Source organism: Podarcis filfolensis (assembly GCF_964270895.1).
Source record: "Podarcis filfolensis genome assembly, chromosome: 9".
Lineage (NCBI taxonomy): Eukaryota > Metazoa > Chordata > Lepidosauria > Squamata > Lacertidae > Podarcis > Podarcis filfolensis.
The window spans coordinates 35,762,859-35,776,135 of NC_139610.1; the positions used below are offsets into that span (position 1 = coordinate 35,762,859).

The 13,277-nt window shown below is 40.4% G+C and overlaps 1 protein-coding gene across 2 annotated transcripts in view; it reads left to right on the plus strand.

Annotated features, from left to right (window-relative positions):
• Positions 1–13,277, plus strand: part of FSTL5 (follistatin like 5) — a 327,643-nt gene that overhangs the window by 263,057 nt on the left and 51,309 nt on the right. For both annotated transcript variants that reach the window (XM_083631144.1, XM_083631145.1), the window contains exons 9-10: positions 8,030–8,191; positions 8,912–9,046. In XM_083631144.1, coding sequence (XP_083487270.1) covers positions 8,030–8,191; positions 8,912–9,046 — 297 coding nt within the window. The remainder of the gene's footprint in view (positions 1–8,029; positions 8,192–8,911; positions 9,047–13,277) is intronic.

Genomic DNA, 13,277 nt, shown 5'->3' on the forward strand with positions numbered 1-13,277 from the left:
ATTTTCATTCATATGAATCAGTAGTAATTGTTATCACTAATGTTCTGTCATTTTATCTCAGTTAAAATTCTCTTTGTTTTTCCTTTCTTTTATCCCAGAATTAAATTCCATTTTTGTCTGTGTTCCATTTTATTTTTACTTATTTGTTTAGATTTATATCCTGTGTTGTCCTGAGGATAAATCAGCATATACAGTAAATATGTCACTTTCTAACCATGTAGGGGTTTGAGCAATATTAAATGCATAGCAGAGAGAGAGAGAGAGAGAGAGAGAGAGAGAGAGAGAGAGAGAGAAGCACAGGTTTAATGCAATTATATATTGGCATTAACTCTGTGGAAAGGCATTCCAGTAATCACATCCATCCCTAGTCCTGCATATACTGCAATGTACTTGCAAAGGTAGTAATAATGCATGAGACAGGTAATGCAAGCGTAATGTGGGAGAGCATCTACAGCTTGATTTTTTGTTGCTACAGCCGTTTGGTGTGCCTTAATCATTGTTGATCTTCCATGGGCAGGGGTACATCAAAAGACCCAACGTCCATGCCTTTGGTCCCTCTTTTCCAGTGCACAAATAGCCACAACCACTGGATTGTTCAGTTTACTCTGGTTTATTATGGACAGGGTGTTATATCACATGCTGTTCCCCAGTGAGTAGTTTCTTGTTGGGTAGTATCTGAGGCCTTACACCTTGCACTGTGGACTGCAAGCCACTTATGTTTCTTCCTAGCACCTTCCCTCTACTGGGGTTTTTCTCTAGTCAGACCCTTTCTTCCCCAGTCCTGTCCCTTCCTTTCCTCTTCAGTTATAAAGAACTCCATTTCAACAGCTGTTTCTTTTCACTCTTATCAGACCCCACTGCAGGGAGAAGAAATGGCATGTCTTGTCTGACTGCAGGCTTGGCTTCCTGCTGCACAGAAAGGGGGCAGTGGAGCAGTTCCTGGCAACCCTTCACAATGCAAGAGGGAGGGAGCAGGATGGGACGTGGCTGGTTGAGAACATTGATGGATGTGTGTTTGTATAACCTGGAACTGTCCCATTGAGACAAAAATGAAGTGAATCAGCCAGCAGACCTGTCAGACTAATAGTTCCCAAGCAATATGACACATCAACCACAACTTGGCCACTATTGATTTTTGATAAACTCCCAGATTATCTGATTCCAAGCAGAGGTGGATTTAAGGAAGCATGATCGCTTTGGTCACACTGGGCATGGGGCCTTGGGGGCACCACCACGATGGTGTAGAATGGAAGCAAAGAGGCCGGGGGGGGATTTTGGTGTTGCATAGGACACTGCTGAAATTGGAGACCCCAGGGTCCACCACTACTTCAAGGAAGGAGTAAATATGTATGTCATAGTATCTCTAGAGAACCATATCTCCCCACCCTTCTCACCTTACCTTACATACTGCCTGACTCTAAAAATAGGCATAACTCTTTGTACTGAATGATGGACAGAGCCTTGGCTAGCTTGCAGTGAAAATAATTTCCATACCTTCAGAATAATAAGCTTGTTAAGCCTATTGACTTGGAGGCAACAGCATCTATTTCCAGAGAGAACAAGGTGAACCATATTTATTATTATTATTATTATTATTATTATTATTATTATTATTATTCTCCAAGCTACTCAGGGTAGTGTACATAGTCATATATATTTATGTATGTGACAACAAACCTGTGTGCTGACCAAGGTCACCCTTTATGACCTTGTCTCTGAGCACAAGTTTGAGTTTTGGTCTCCCCATTTCTAGTCAAAGACTCTAGCTATGATACAACACCAGCTCTGTTGCATGGTGAAGGGATGGAACTTCTAATTAATGTCCTGTCCTGGCAAAGATGAACCCACAATGGAATCTGGAGGAAGGAAGTTGGATAGTGGCTCAGCAGACGTAGCAAGAAAAAGGAACTGAAACACAGAGACTGTGGAAGCACTTAACAGGTCAAGAACTGGAGTCAAATCAGGTCCTTCAGAACAGGTCCCAGGAAAAGATATGACTTGTTCTGACAAAGGTTGGTTGAGCTCTTCTGTAGTCCCTCTCCGGCTCCACTCCTTTTCTGGAGAATCAAAACCATCAAAGTGACAACTTCCTGACCCGTAACCTGGCAGCCTGTTTTCTCTGTTGCTGGGCTGTACAATTCAGTCATGCACAGATTCAGTGGCTTGTGAAGCCAGTGGAAGCAAAGACACTGGCTCCTCAGCGGCTGCAGTCACTGGGGTTCCTGGCTGAAGGATCTCCCTTTAGGCAGGACCCTGATGGTTGGACTTGGTCTCTGTGGTACCAGGGTCCAGATCTAGTGTTTCTGGGGACTGTGCTACCTGATTCAGGATCCCCTTTTCATCTAAATCCCTTATGAACATATGGTAAAGCAGCTAGCGAACCTGCATAACACTTGTTTTTGTGATAGGATAGAAATCCTTAGTACATTTTCCTGCAACCATGATACTTTCAGTTCAGTAAGACATACTTGTGAGCATATGTGATTAATTAGTGTGTAAATCAAATAAAACATTTAAACAAAACTGGTTTATAGATCACCATTTTGATCCAGATCTATGGTTCTGCCCCCCCTTCAGATGTTGTTAAGTGCTACTAAGAGAGATAAAGAAAGAAAGCACAATTTTATTTTATTTATGAATATTCACCATGTTAACTTTTGAGTTGATCTGAGTGTGGAAACAGAATGAATGAGGTAGGACAGTGACAGGGAGCAATTGATGTTTTTAATAATGTCATAGACAAGAGGCATTTGCTCTTTTACTGACTTATACATAATTTATAGAATTCAGTCTATAATTTTTCATTCAAACTTTGCTTCATTTTCAAAGAAGTACAATGTGCAAATAAAACAACACAAGTCCAATAGCAACTTTTCACACAACGTAGATAAGTTGAGGTTGTTATATTATCTTAGTGATATATCTATGGCAATTTGATGAATAGTGGCTACCTGAATAGAATAGCGACAAAATTTAGAAGCAGAGAAAATAATATTTATATGGATATATATACAGTGGTACCTCAGGTTAAGTACTTAATTCATTCCAGAGGTCCGTTCTTAACCTGAAACTGTTCTTAACCTGAAGCACCACTTTAGCTAATGGGGCCTCCTGCTGCTGCCATGCCACTGGAGCACGATTTCTGTTCTCATCCTGAAGCAAAGTTCTTAACCTGAAGCACTTTTTCTGGGTTAGCGGAGTCTGTAACCTGAAGCGTATGTAACCTGAAACGTATGTAACCCGAGGTACCACTGTATATTGAAAAAAGAGCAATACCTGTAAGATTTCATTTTAGGTAAATTCATGAGCACTATTCAGAAGAATGGTTAGGAAGAACATTTGAGTGGGAGAAGATGTGAGTGGGAAGAAGGACCACATCAAATGGGCTTTCCCCCCTGTAATCCACACATTCAGTGCAAATGTCTGAAGAATGAGATTGGACCATCATGTACACAGGTTTCCACACAATCTGGAACCCTAAGCAGTAGAAATCAGTCCTTGTCACCCTATCAAGGCCAAAGAAGCTCACGTGGTGCCATCATTACATGTCTTTAGGTGCCAGGCGAAAACATTCCTCTTTACCCAGGCCTCTAGCCTCTAAACAATCTGTGGCCTTTTTAATGTATGGGGGGCAGTTATTATGATTGTTTCTGTGATTATTTTCCTGTCTATTTTTATTATACTATGTAAATGATTTTCTAATGTTATACACCATCCTGGGATCTTCAGATAAAGCGGGTTATATAATTTGAAATAATAATAGCAGCAGCCAATCTCCCTGCAACAAGCCCAATTTCCCCAAGTTTGTGAAAGGAAACATAGGTGAGGAATGTGAATAACAACACTGGGATTCAGGATTAAGACCTAGACACTAGCACCAGCATGCTCATAGCAGTGTTACTTAATACTGGGAAGGACTGGAAGCTGCATTTCCCTGTTGTCAGTTGGCTGCTGCTACACATATGTTCAGCAGTGTCCAGAACTGAGTCTGAGGCTTAATATCCTTCATCGAGAAAGGGTGGGATAGCAGCGTGAAGCGTGACTGCAGGGCTTTATTGTAATGGATCTGTCATGTATGATCTAGTTGAGATTCCTGCATTTCAGGTAGTTGGACTAGATCAGGCACAGCCAAACTTGGCCCTCCAGCTATCTTGGGACTACAACTCCCATCATCCCTAGCTAACAGGACCAGTGGTCAGGGATGATAGGAATTGTAGTCCCAAAACAGCTGGAGGGCCAAGTTTGGCCGTGCCTGGACTAGATGATCTTCGGGGTCCCTTCCAATTCTACAATTCTATGGTTCTTTTAGGACTGGTGGAATAGAAGGGACAAAGGCCAAATAAGCTGGCAGCTTTTCACCTAGGTACAACAATAAAATCTCTGTAGGAAGCCTACGACCATGAAATAAATTGGTTACCAGGATAAGGATAAAAACCTGTCATCTACCACTTCAGAAATGGAAATGAGGGCATACTAAAGCAGTCAATTCTCACACTGAGAATCAAGGTTCTACTTCACATTCTAAAGGCTTTATTCATTATTTGTAAGTTGCTTTTCCAGCTGCACTAGAAAAAGCATAATTGTCCTAAGCTCGGTTGTCAACAGTTCAGTATGCACCTCAGCAGCTGCATTATGTGGAAATGTGGAGCAGGCACTGCATGGTGCCTTTGCACTCCCATTATATGCATCTATAAGCGCGAGAAGCAGATACGAGGTACATCCCACTTTGAGATTTAACTTCCAACTACCAGAAAACAGAAATTGTCTCTGATAAATAGGAACAGCTGGAGCGTATGATAAGAATCAAGATTAAAGTTTGTTATTTCTAATTTCCTCCTTCAAAAACTAGTCAATGCTTTTCATTTTGTGTATGATTATTACTGAGGTGCAAAATGCGTCAAAGTCATTTCTTTCTTGCCAGCATAATTATAATGAGGGTGTCATGCTGAGCCATTTCCTTTAAACAGTTGGGTTGCATCGGAAAACAGATAATCCCATTTCATAATAGTCAAAATTAATAATTTATGTTTTATCATTCAAATTTTCTCCCGTGTCAATAACTGTGCTTCAAGATGGTACTGGAATGTTAGGGTGTTGTTGTTTAAAAAAACAAATCTAAAAGTGTTGGAAAGTGCATTCTTCGTATGACTGATTTTTCTTTCTCAGGTAATATCAGTTATGTCCATAAGTAATTAATGATCAGCTACTCACTCACCTTTTTGCAAAAGTAACTCTCCCCAGATTTTTGGAGGAAGATGAAAACTATCAACAACAGTATTATTTAATAAGATCACTATTTTCCCAGTCTCCCCCCCCAAAAAAAAAAAAATCCCTGTGAAAATGGGGACCATTTCCTGCTGCTTTCTTAGGAAATGTCTCCACCTACATGATTTTCATCTCAACTTTATTTAACACTGTGTTAAACTCTACATACCAACTTTGGGAAACGATTTCTGTGCTGCCCCCAGAATGAGGTGCCTCTTTTGTGAAGACATTAGCATTTCTGTGAAATTTTCAAGGGAGAGTGTTTGGCAACTCCTTAATAAAATTACAGCATGTGGTATGTGGTTCTTTCCTTTTCTTAGTTCTAGCATGGCATTCCACAGCCTCTCTAGATTCCTGTGGTTCCTGGAACAGCCCTGGGAAGACATTGCATTACAGTAGTACCTCAGGCTACATACGCTTCAGGTTACAGACTGTGCTAACCCAGAAATAGTGCTTCAGGTTAAGAACTTTGCTTCAGGATGAGAACAGAAATCGTGTTCCGGCGGCGCAGTAGCAGCAGGAGGCCCCATTAGCTAAAGTGGTGCTTCAGGTAAAGAACAGTTTCAGGTTAAGTACGGATCTCCGGAACGAATTAAGTACTTAACCCGAGGTACCACTGTACAACATTCTCACCTGAACTTTCCAGAGAAAGGACGAAGCCACAGAGGCTGCATGTGGAGTGCCTGAGAGCAGCACATTCATTTGTTTTTTAAAGTAAAATCCTTTCTTGCACCTCTGTCAGGTGTTTGTGAAAAGCATTTGTGAAAAGCCCATGAGGGAGGGCCTTTCCCACAGCACATAAAGCTGGGTTGTTGGCACTGGGAGCATGCTAGAATTATGAAAAGGAAAGAGCACATGCACCCAGGCCTTGTCTGTCTTCACTGAAATTCTCCCCTTCCCACATTTTTTAAGGAATCTTTTGTACTGCCCTTCCCCCAAAGAATGGCCAGACAAGCAAACAAACCTTCAGCTGAGATTATTAGCACAGCATTATGTAATCTTCTCTTGAATCCTTTATTTGTACTTGGTTCCACTGGAGGATCAGGAAATGATAATCCATCTACTTACAGCAGCTAGGAGGTATACTAGTTTAATGGGGTAGAGAGAGATTCTAGCAACATTAGTATGGCTATTATGAATTTGGCACATCATGTTTATAATAAAGTTAGCACATTTTATTTGAGATGGGGAAGGTAAGCAAGATAACATTAAATTTATTGGAAAATGGTACATTTTCATCATACCGGAAGTTGAAGGCGCACAACCTCAGAACCATGTGGCATTCGGAATGATTTAAGACTCTTTTGTAAGGTATTATCTTCCACGTGTGGTTTTCTGTGAACTTGTATTTTTCTTATGAAATATATGAAAAAAATAGACGTCCTCAACTGTTTTTTCCGTCTCTGCGTTCTTCTACCCACACATTTAGCCCTACATGGTGCATGTATGCTAGAGCTGTATATGTGCATTTGGAGCTCCTTAGATTGTGAACAATATTGCTGGAAGTTTTCCTATGAAATAGGTCGCTATGTGGACTTTTGATACCTGCAGTTACCTCTAGATTATCACTTTTATTTTTTCTGTTTGAAAGGAGTTAGCACAAAATCATACGATGCAAGCATTAAAATTTAATTAGTAGGGATCTACTGCAATCGCAGTGAAAGTAAATAACCTGAAGAGATGGGTGTAAGCAATCCATTTTAATTAGAGAGCTTTATTGTTAATGCAGAGGTACATTTGTATATGACAACTCTTATTTTACAATTACATCACACAGTAGTTTTGTCTTACACTGTAAATCCCAGGTGAGGTAACAGTATAGTCATAAATGACTAGATGTAATCCTCTGATTGCCACTCAGCCATGAAATGTGGTTTTCCCCTCACTAATTAAGTATTGATTCAGACTCTACGAGTTTAATTTTCTCATGCAACTTGGAAAGGAAGATTAAATATATTTTCAATGCAGAAATATTTTTCTACTTACCATGGGTATGTAGGCAAGTGGCAAATGGCCCTGCATGTTCACCCTTCCACAACACAGGAAAGGAGGAAACTACCTTATACAAAGTGAGACATTTCGTCCATCTAGCTTAGTATTGTGTACACTGATGGATAGGGGCTCTCTAGGATTTCAGACAAGAAATCTTTCTCCCAGCCCTACCTCAAGATGGTGGGGATTGAACCTGCATGCAAAGCAGCTGTTTTACCACTGAGCTATGGCCCTTCCCAAATTGTATGACAGAGGTCAATATCTGCTAGGAAACATTTACATACACACATTCATAATTCTATTGGTGTGCCGCCTTTCCACAGTTCAAACCATGTTCAATGTGGCTTACAGCATGAAGAAAGGCATAACTACAACACAACAAAAGCAGTAATAAACAATAAACAAAACATTAAAATACACAACCAAACTGAACAATTTCCACATAAATCACAACATCTAAAATAAATATACAAAAAAACCAACAGCAACAACCCCTCCTCCTCAGCAAAACCCCCGGAACAAAACAGCAGCCCAAGAGTCTGTTCAGCAGCCATAGCTTTTTGTGACTGATGTCAGTCAGGGCCCAGGTGGAAAAGGCCTACAAGGCAGGGAGCAGGTCTTCCAGAATTCGTAGCCAAGATGGTCAATGTCACAATTTCCTTCTGCTTTGCCAATGATACACGGCTAAGCAGTTGTTATCACTGATTCTTTTTTTTAATATGTTTGCATTTGCATTCCATTTGATTTATCATGCTTTTTTTGTCTATTTCAGTTCCACCAGTCATAAGAGTGTTTCCCGAAAGCCAAGCAAGGGAGCCTGGTGTTACAGCCAGCCTTCGGTGCCATGCAGAGGGTATCCCCAATCCAGTGCTTGGCTGGTTGAAGAACGGGATTGATATAACTCCAAAGTTATCTAAACAGTTAACTCTTCAAGGTAAAAGCGTAGGCACGTCTTTTTATCTGCACTACAAAGACTTCGGAGAGCAACGTGAACTTTTAAACTGGTGTAATTTATTTATCATGCCTTCAGGCAGAGCCTTGAGCAACAGGTATGATGTGTTAACTCCACCTCAGAAATGAAGCTGACAGTTCTGAAGTCTACAAGTAACCTGTTCTATATATGTTTTCCTTTACTTCTCTGTCTATAGCTATTTTCAATTCACCTTAATATTTTGTGCAAGTGTATCAAGTAATCTTTTTAGGAAATGTTACCACAGTGAAGTATTTTCCAATTTGAAGTGGTAAGTTTATAAAAAAAACCAAGCACATGCTGTTTAACCAACTAACATATCTCCTCCTTTAATCTGTGAATATCAGTTTCTGAATTAGCAGTTTTATAGACCAAATCCAATGCCTCTCTCTACCTGAGAGTTCACACATGCATTGATTGAGCTATGATGAAATGTGCACACATTGGCACTCAAATAGAAAAAGGCATTGCTCCTCTCTGATAGCAAGCAGAAGAATGTGCATCATTGACCAACTGCATATTTGTGGCCACATTTTATATCCCCCCAGTTAGGAGAGTTCAAGGAGGAGGGACAAAAGCTTTAAATGGGCTGGGCTAAAACAAATGCTACCTGTTTCATCTTGCAAGCAAAGTGACACAACAAAAACCATAACTCACGTACTCCTTTGTTTCTTCTGCACCCAGCAAATGGCAGCGAGGTCCACATTAGCAATGTACGCTATGAAGACACAGGAGCATACACCTGTATTGCAAAGAATGAAGCAGGAGTGGATGAAGACATCTCTTCACTTTTTGTGGAGGATTCTGCTCGAAAGACACGTGTGTACTTTTTATTTTTTCCCTCATACCTAGAGAAGAAAAGCTATCAGTAACTGATAGGAAGTACTTAGAAACCATAGGAGACACACACATAAGAAAAAAAAGTTTTACTGTCTCATAATATGTTTTGAGACATCCCTTGGAATGTTCTGATTGAGGCTAGATCATCAAATGTGGCAGGTTCATATAACTGGAAAGAGGTCAAATCACTGTAGCCTGCTAGTTTTCCCAGAACATCCTGTGCAAGGATTGCCTTGGCATCCATGTAATTGCCACAGAAATATCAGTCCCTCAAAAGCAATACTGACAAAAAGTAACAACAGATCCCTATTTAAGAGGTAACAGAGATTGTATCTTTATTTTCACTTAGTCTTGCCTCTCATTCCATAGAGGAACTGATTTGTTTATGAAATCTATGAGTTTTCAGATATAATTCTAAATAGCTCTTCTAGGAATTTAGGGTGTAAGTAACTGGCCAAACAGCCTGACTGAACCTGCAATAAATATCTTGTCTTCGGTTTGGTTACAATAGTGTGTGTGTGTGTGTGTGTGTGTGAGAGAGAGAGAGAGAGAGAGAGAGAGAGAGAGAGAGAGAGAGAGAGAGAAGGTGATATTATTAATTTAAGGCTTTAGTGCCTCCTTCCTGCTGCAATATCCAGAACCCTCAGAAAAGCTGCTTTCCAGAATGGTATTTGGTGTGACATGGGTGGAACAATAAGAAATCAGGGACCACCTTTGTACAAATAGGTGTGCTTGTTAGGGCATCATCGGATCTCAACCATTAACATCCAAGGTCTGAGGTCTGTTCAGTCATATTTTTGACTTTATTATCTGGGAATGCATTGGAAATCTTATGGAGGGAAAATGTGTGGCCTCATGGAGTCAGCATAAATATCAACAACAATCATTTCCTTGATTTGTGCTGTATTTGCTTATGGTGTGTGGTTTATGGAAGAAGTTGATGTACTAGACATCAACTTTAAGTGCTGACCAAGCAAAATTCCATTTCCCAGTGCTTTCTGTGCCTGGCTTATTGCCATAGAGCAATAGTGTACACATTTGCACAAGACAAAGTCGCACTGTGTTCAATGGGGCTTATTGCCAGGTAGCACTAAGATGTAGATTGGCTTCCCATTGCAATTAATTTTTGACTGATGGTTTTTGTAGATCCTTGAGATTACCTTTCTAATTCTAATGACTGGAGATGGAAATGGTATTTCCAAATGTGAACTTAGTTGCTGAGAAAATTACCACATAATTCAAATGTTTTTCCAGCCTTCTGCTGCTTCTCCTCTTCCTAGCTAGGCTGACACTGACATTGTCATAAATATATAGAAGGAAGCCCAATTATAGTTACAGTAGTCATCTATGTCAGTACATTACTTCTAAGAATATTTCATAGCATTGGATACTATTCAATAATTTGATTATCTGGCTGAAGAATAAAACACTACTTGATATATTTGGTGGCCTCTTACAAGTAAATGTCACAAGTGCCATCTGTCTTCAAATGGCAGCTTCTCTGCTATGTTGTCTAGGTGATGAAGTGAAATTGAATGAAATTAATAGTCGCTAGTGAGGCTGTTTACCACCTGGTAGCAGTAATTCTTACACAGTCAAAATAGACCATCACAGTGCCTAATAAAAACTTGTCATTACAAAATGGATATATCTTGACTCTCATCCCCACATAATAATATTCCTAGAAGCTCTCCAACAGGCTTGAGCCACACAATCTTGTGCTCAGTCCCACTGAAATCACTAGAGTTACATATGCTCGGGTAGATGCAATACTCCTCAGTACGACTACTATTTTAAAGAAAACAGTAGTTGATTTATCGCAATGTGAACTTTGCAGGTAACCTAACTGACTGTTAATACAAGCAAACCACACATTTCAAAGCCAGTCCTGCCAGGGGCAAACTGTGTTCACAATCTTCAGCTGATTTTTATTTGAATGTTTATTTTGCTTTTACCAGTTGGCAGCCCAAATGGCAAATGAAGTTACGTTGGGTAGGTGTGGGAAGCCAACTGTCCCCCCCCCCGCCCCATATCCCTATACTAAATGTTATGTGCTAAACCTCCATAAAGCAGCTGGTGGTGCTGCCTGAATGGAGAGGATTGGTGCACAGAAAGAAGAGTTCAGTGCCCTTCTCCTGCTTACGAATCATCTGTTTAAAATCACACACGCCACAACCAATTCACATTTACACTGTGCCACCCGCATTCTAAGGCAGGATGTTAGCAACAAAAGAAGCTGCTTTATAGAAAGCCAGGCAGTTTGTCTGTCTAACCCATGGGTAGGCAAACTAAGGCCTGGAGGCCGTATCTGGCCCAATCGCCTTCTAAATCCAGCCTGTGGATGGTCTGGGAACCAGCGTGTTTTTACATGAGTAGAATGTGTGCTTTTATTTAAAATGCATCTCTAGGTTATTTGTGGGGCATAGGAATCCGTTCATCCCCCCCAAAAAAAATATAGTCTGGCCCCCCCACAAGGGCTGAGGGACAGTGGACCAGCCCCCTGCTGAAAAAGTTTCCTGACCCCTAACCCAATATTTTCTGCTCTGACTGGCAGAAGCTGTCCAGGCAGGATGTTCTCCTTCAGCTGCTGTCTGTTCTATTTAAGAGGGGGAGGGGGTGCCAGAGATTGAACCTGGACCATTCTGCATGCAAAGCATGTTCTCTACCTCTAAGCTTTGGTCTCCTCAAATTAAGTTTGGTTCCTTCTCAGTGGTAATCTCAGCGGTTCCTTCCAACTATTCCACCAATAGCTCCATCCTAGCCCCCCTGCCCTCAAATCATAGTTCCTTTCTTCTTTGTATGCTATTCCCCAATCTCAGTATTCATTATCATTACCTCCCCCGCTCCCTACTCTATATGCATTTTTAAAAAAGCCTATCACCATTCATCATACGATACAATAATCTTTATTGTCATTGTCCCATAAAGAAAAAAAATCTACATCAGATATTCAAAAACCAACAAGCCTGCTATCCCAGCTATCCCAGCTTGGTTAACCCCCTAAAAACTCTGATACCCCATAATTAAATGCCATATACTCCCATAGAGACTACCTTACACTGTGTTTAAAACCAAAATTGGATTTAGACAGAAACTGTTTCTCAGGCAGCTAGTCCTAGTCTTTATAACCCTGTACCTTCTTCCAGAAGGCAGAAGCTGAAAGAGATAATTTCCGGGGTGCACACTATCCTGCACTATCTCTGCAGCTTTCTTATGACACCTGGAAGCATAGATTTGATCCTGTCCCTTCCATACCTTATAGGGCAGCAGTCCCTGCCTTTCATCTTTTTAATATTATCAGTGGTCACAATGTTGAAGGAATGGGAGCAAATGACAGAACGCATGTCCCTTTGCTTCAAACTTCTCATAATATGTTCCCCATGGAGCTCATTCATTGTGAGCTATTCAGTGGATGATAATCCTGATCTACCTCACAAGGTTGTTTTGGTTGAAAGAAACAAAGATATTGGAACAGTTTGTTTTCCTAAAAGCACCGTATAAAAGGGAAATAACGAATGCCATGGTTGCAAAGCATGAAAAATATTATTCTTTCTGGAATTAAACCCATGAACCTGACTAGTAAAAGTTAATAATACGATAGGTAAGGAGATGATTTACTTCTTATTTTCTTTTTATAAAATAAACTTTAAATCTGAATTTATAAGACATTCAAGAAGTACTACGAGCCATAAAAAGTGAGGCAGGTGAAATGTATTTTGCCAAAGCTGAGCAAACACAGCACAAAACACCAAGCATGTTTTTTTACTTCCGTTGCTCAGTCCCTTCCTTCCCATCTATCAAGCTAATTTGGAACATCACCAGCCAGCGCATGAGAACATAAATCACCTGTAAGGACCTCCCTATGGTAGGTCTCTTTTAGTAGAAAGCTCAATCCTGATAATTCTAGCATTTTCCTTGTCACTGTGCTTTAGTTTGCAAGTGAACAGAACAGACATTTGCTGTGAACTTCAGATTTGATTGATTTTGGGGGTTTGCCTTGTAGAAGTCAGAGCTGAAGTGATTGCTGTGGCAAAAGGATTAAACCAAGAATTGTAAATCTGAAAAGTAATATTGATTCCAGCAATAATTTACTACAGCATGCCCAATAATTGTGCCAAGCCTCTTAGCTGCGTATTTACTTGGTTCTCTCGGAACCAGGTAGCAGACATTCTGATTTTATTGTAAATAGAAGACACAAGCATGCCTAAGT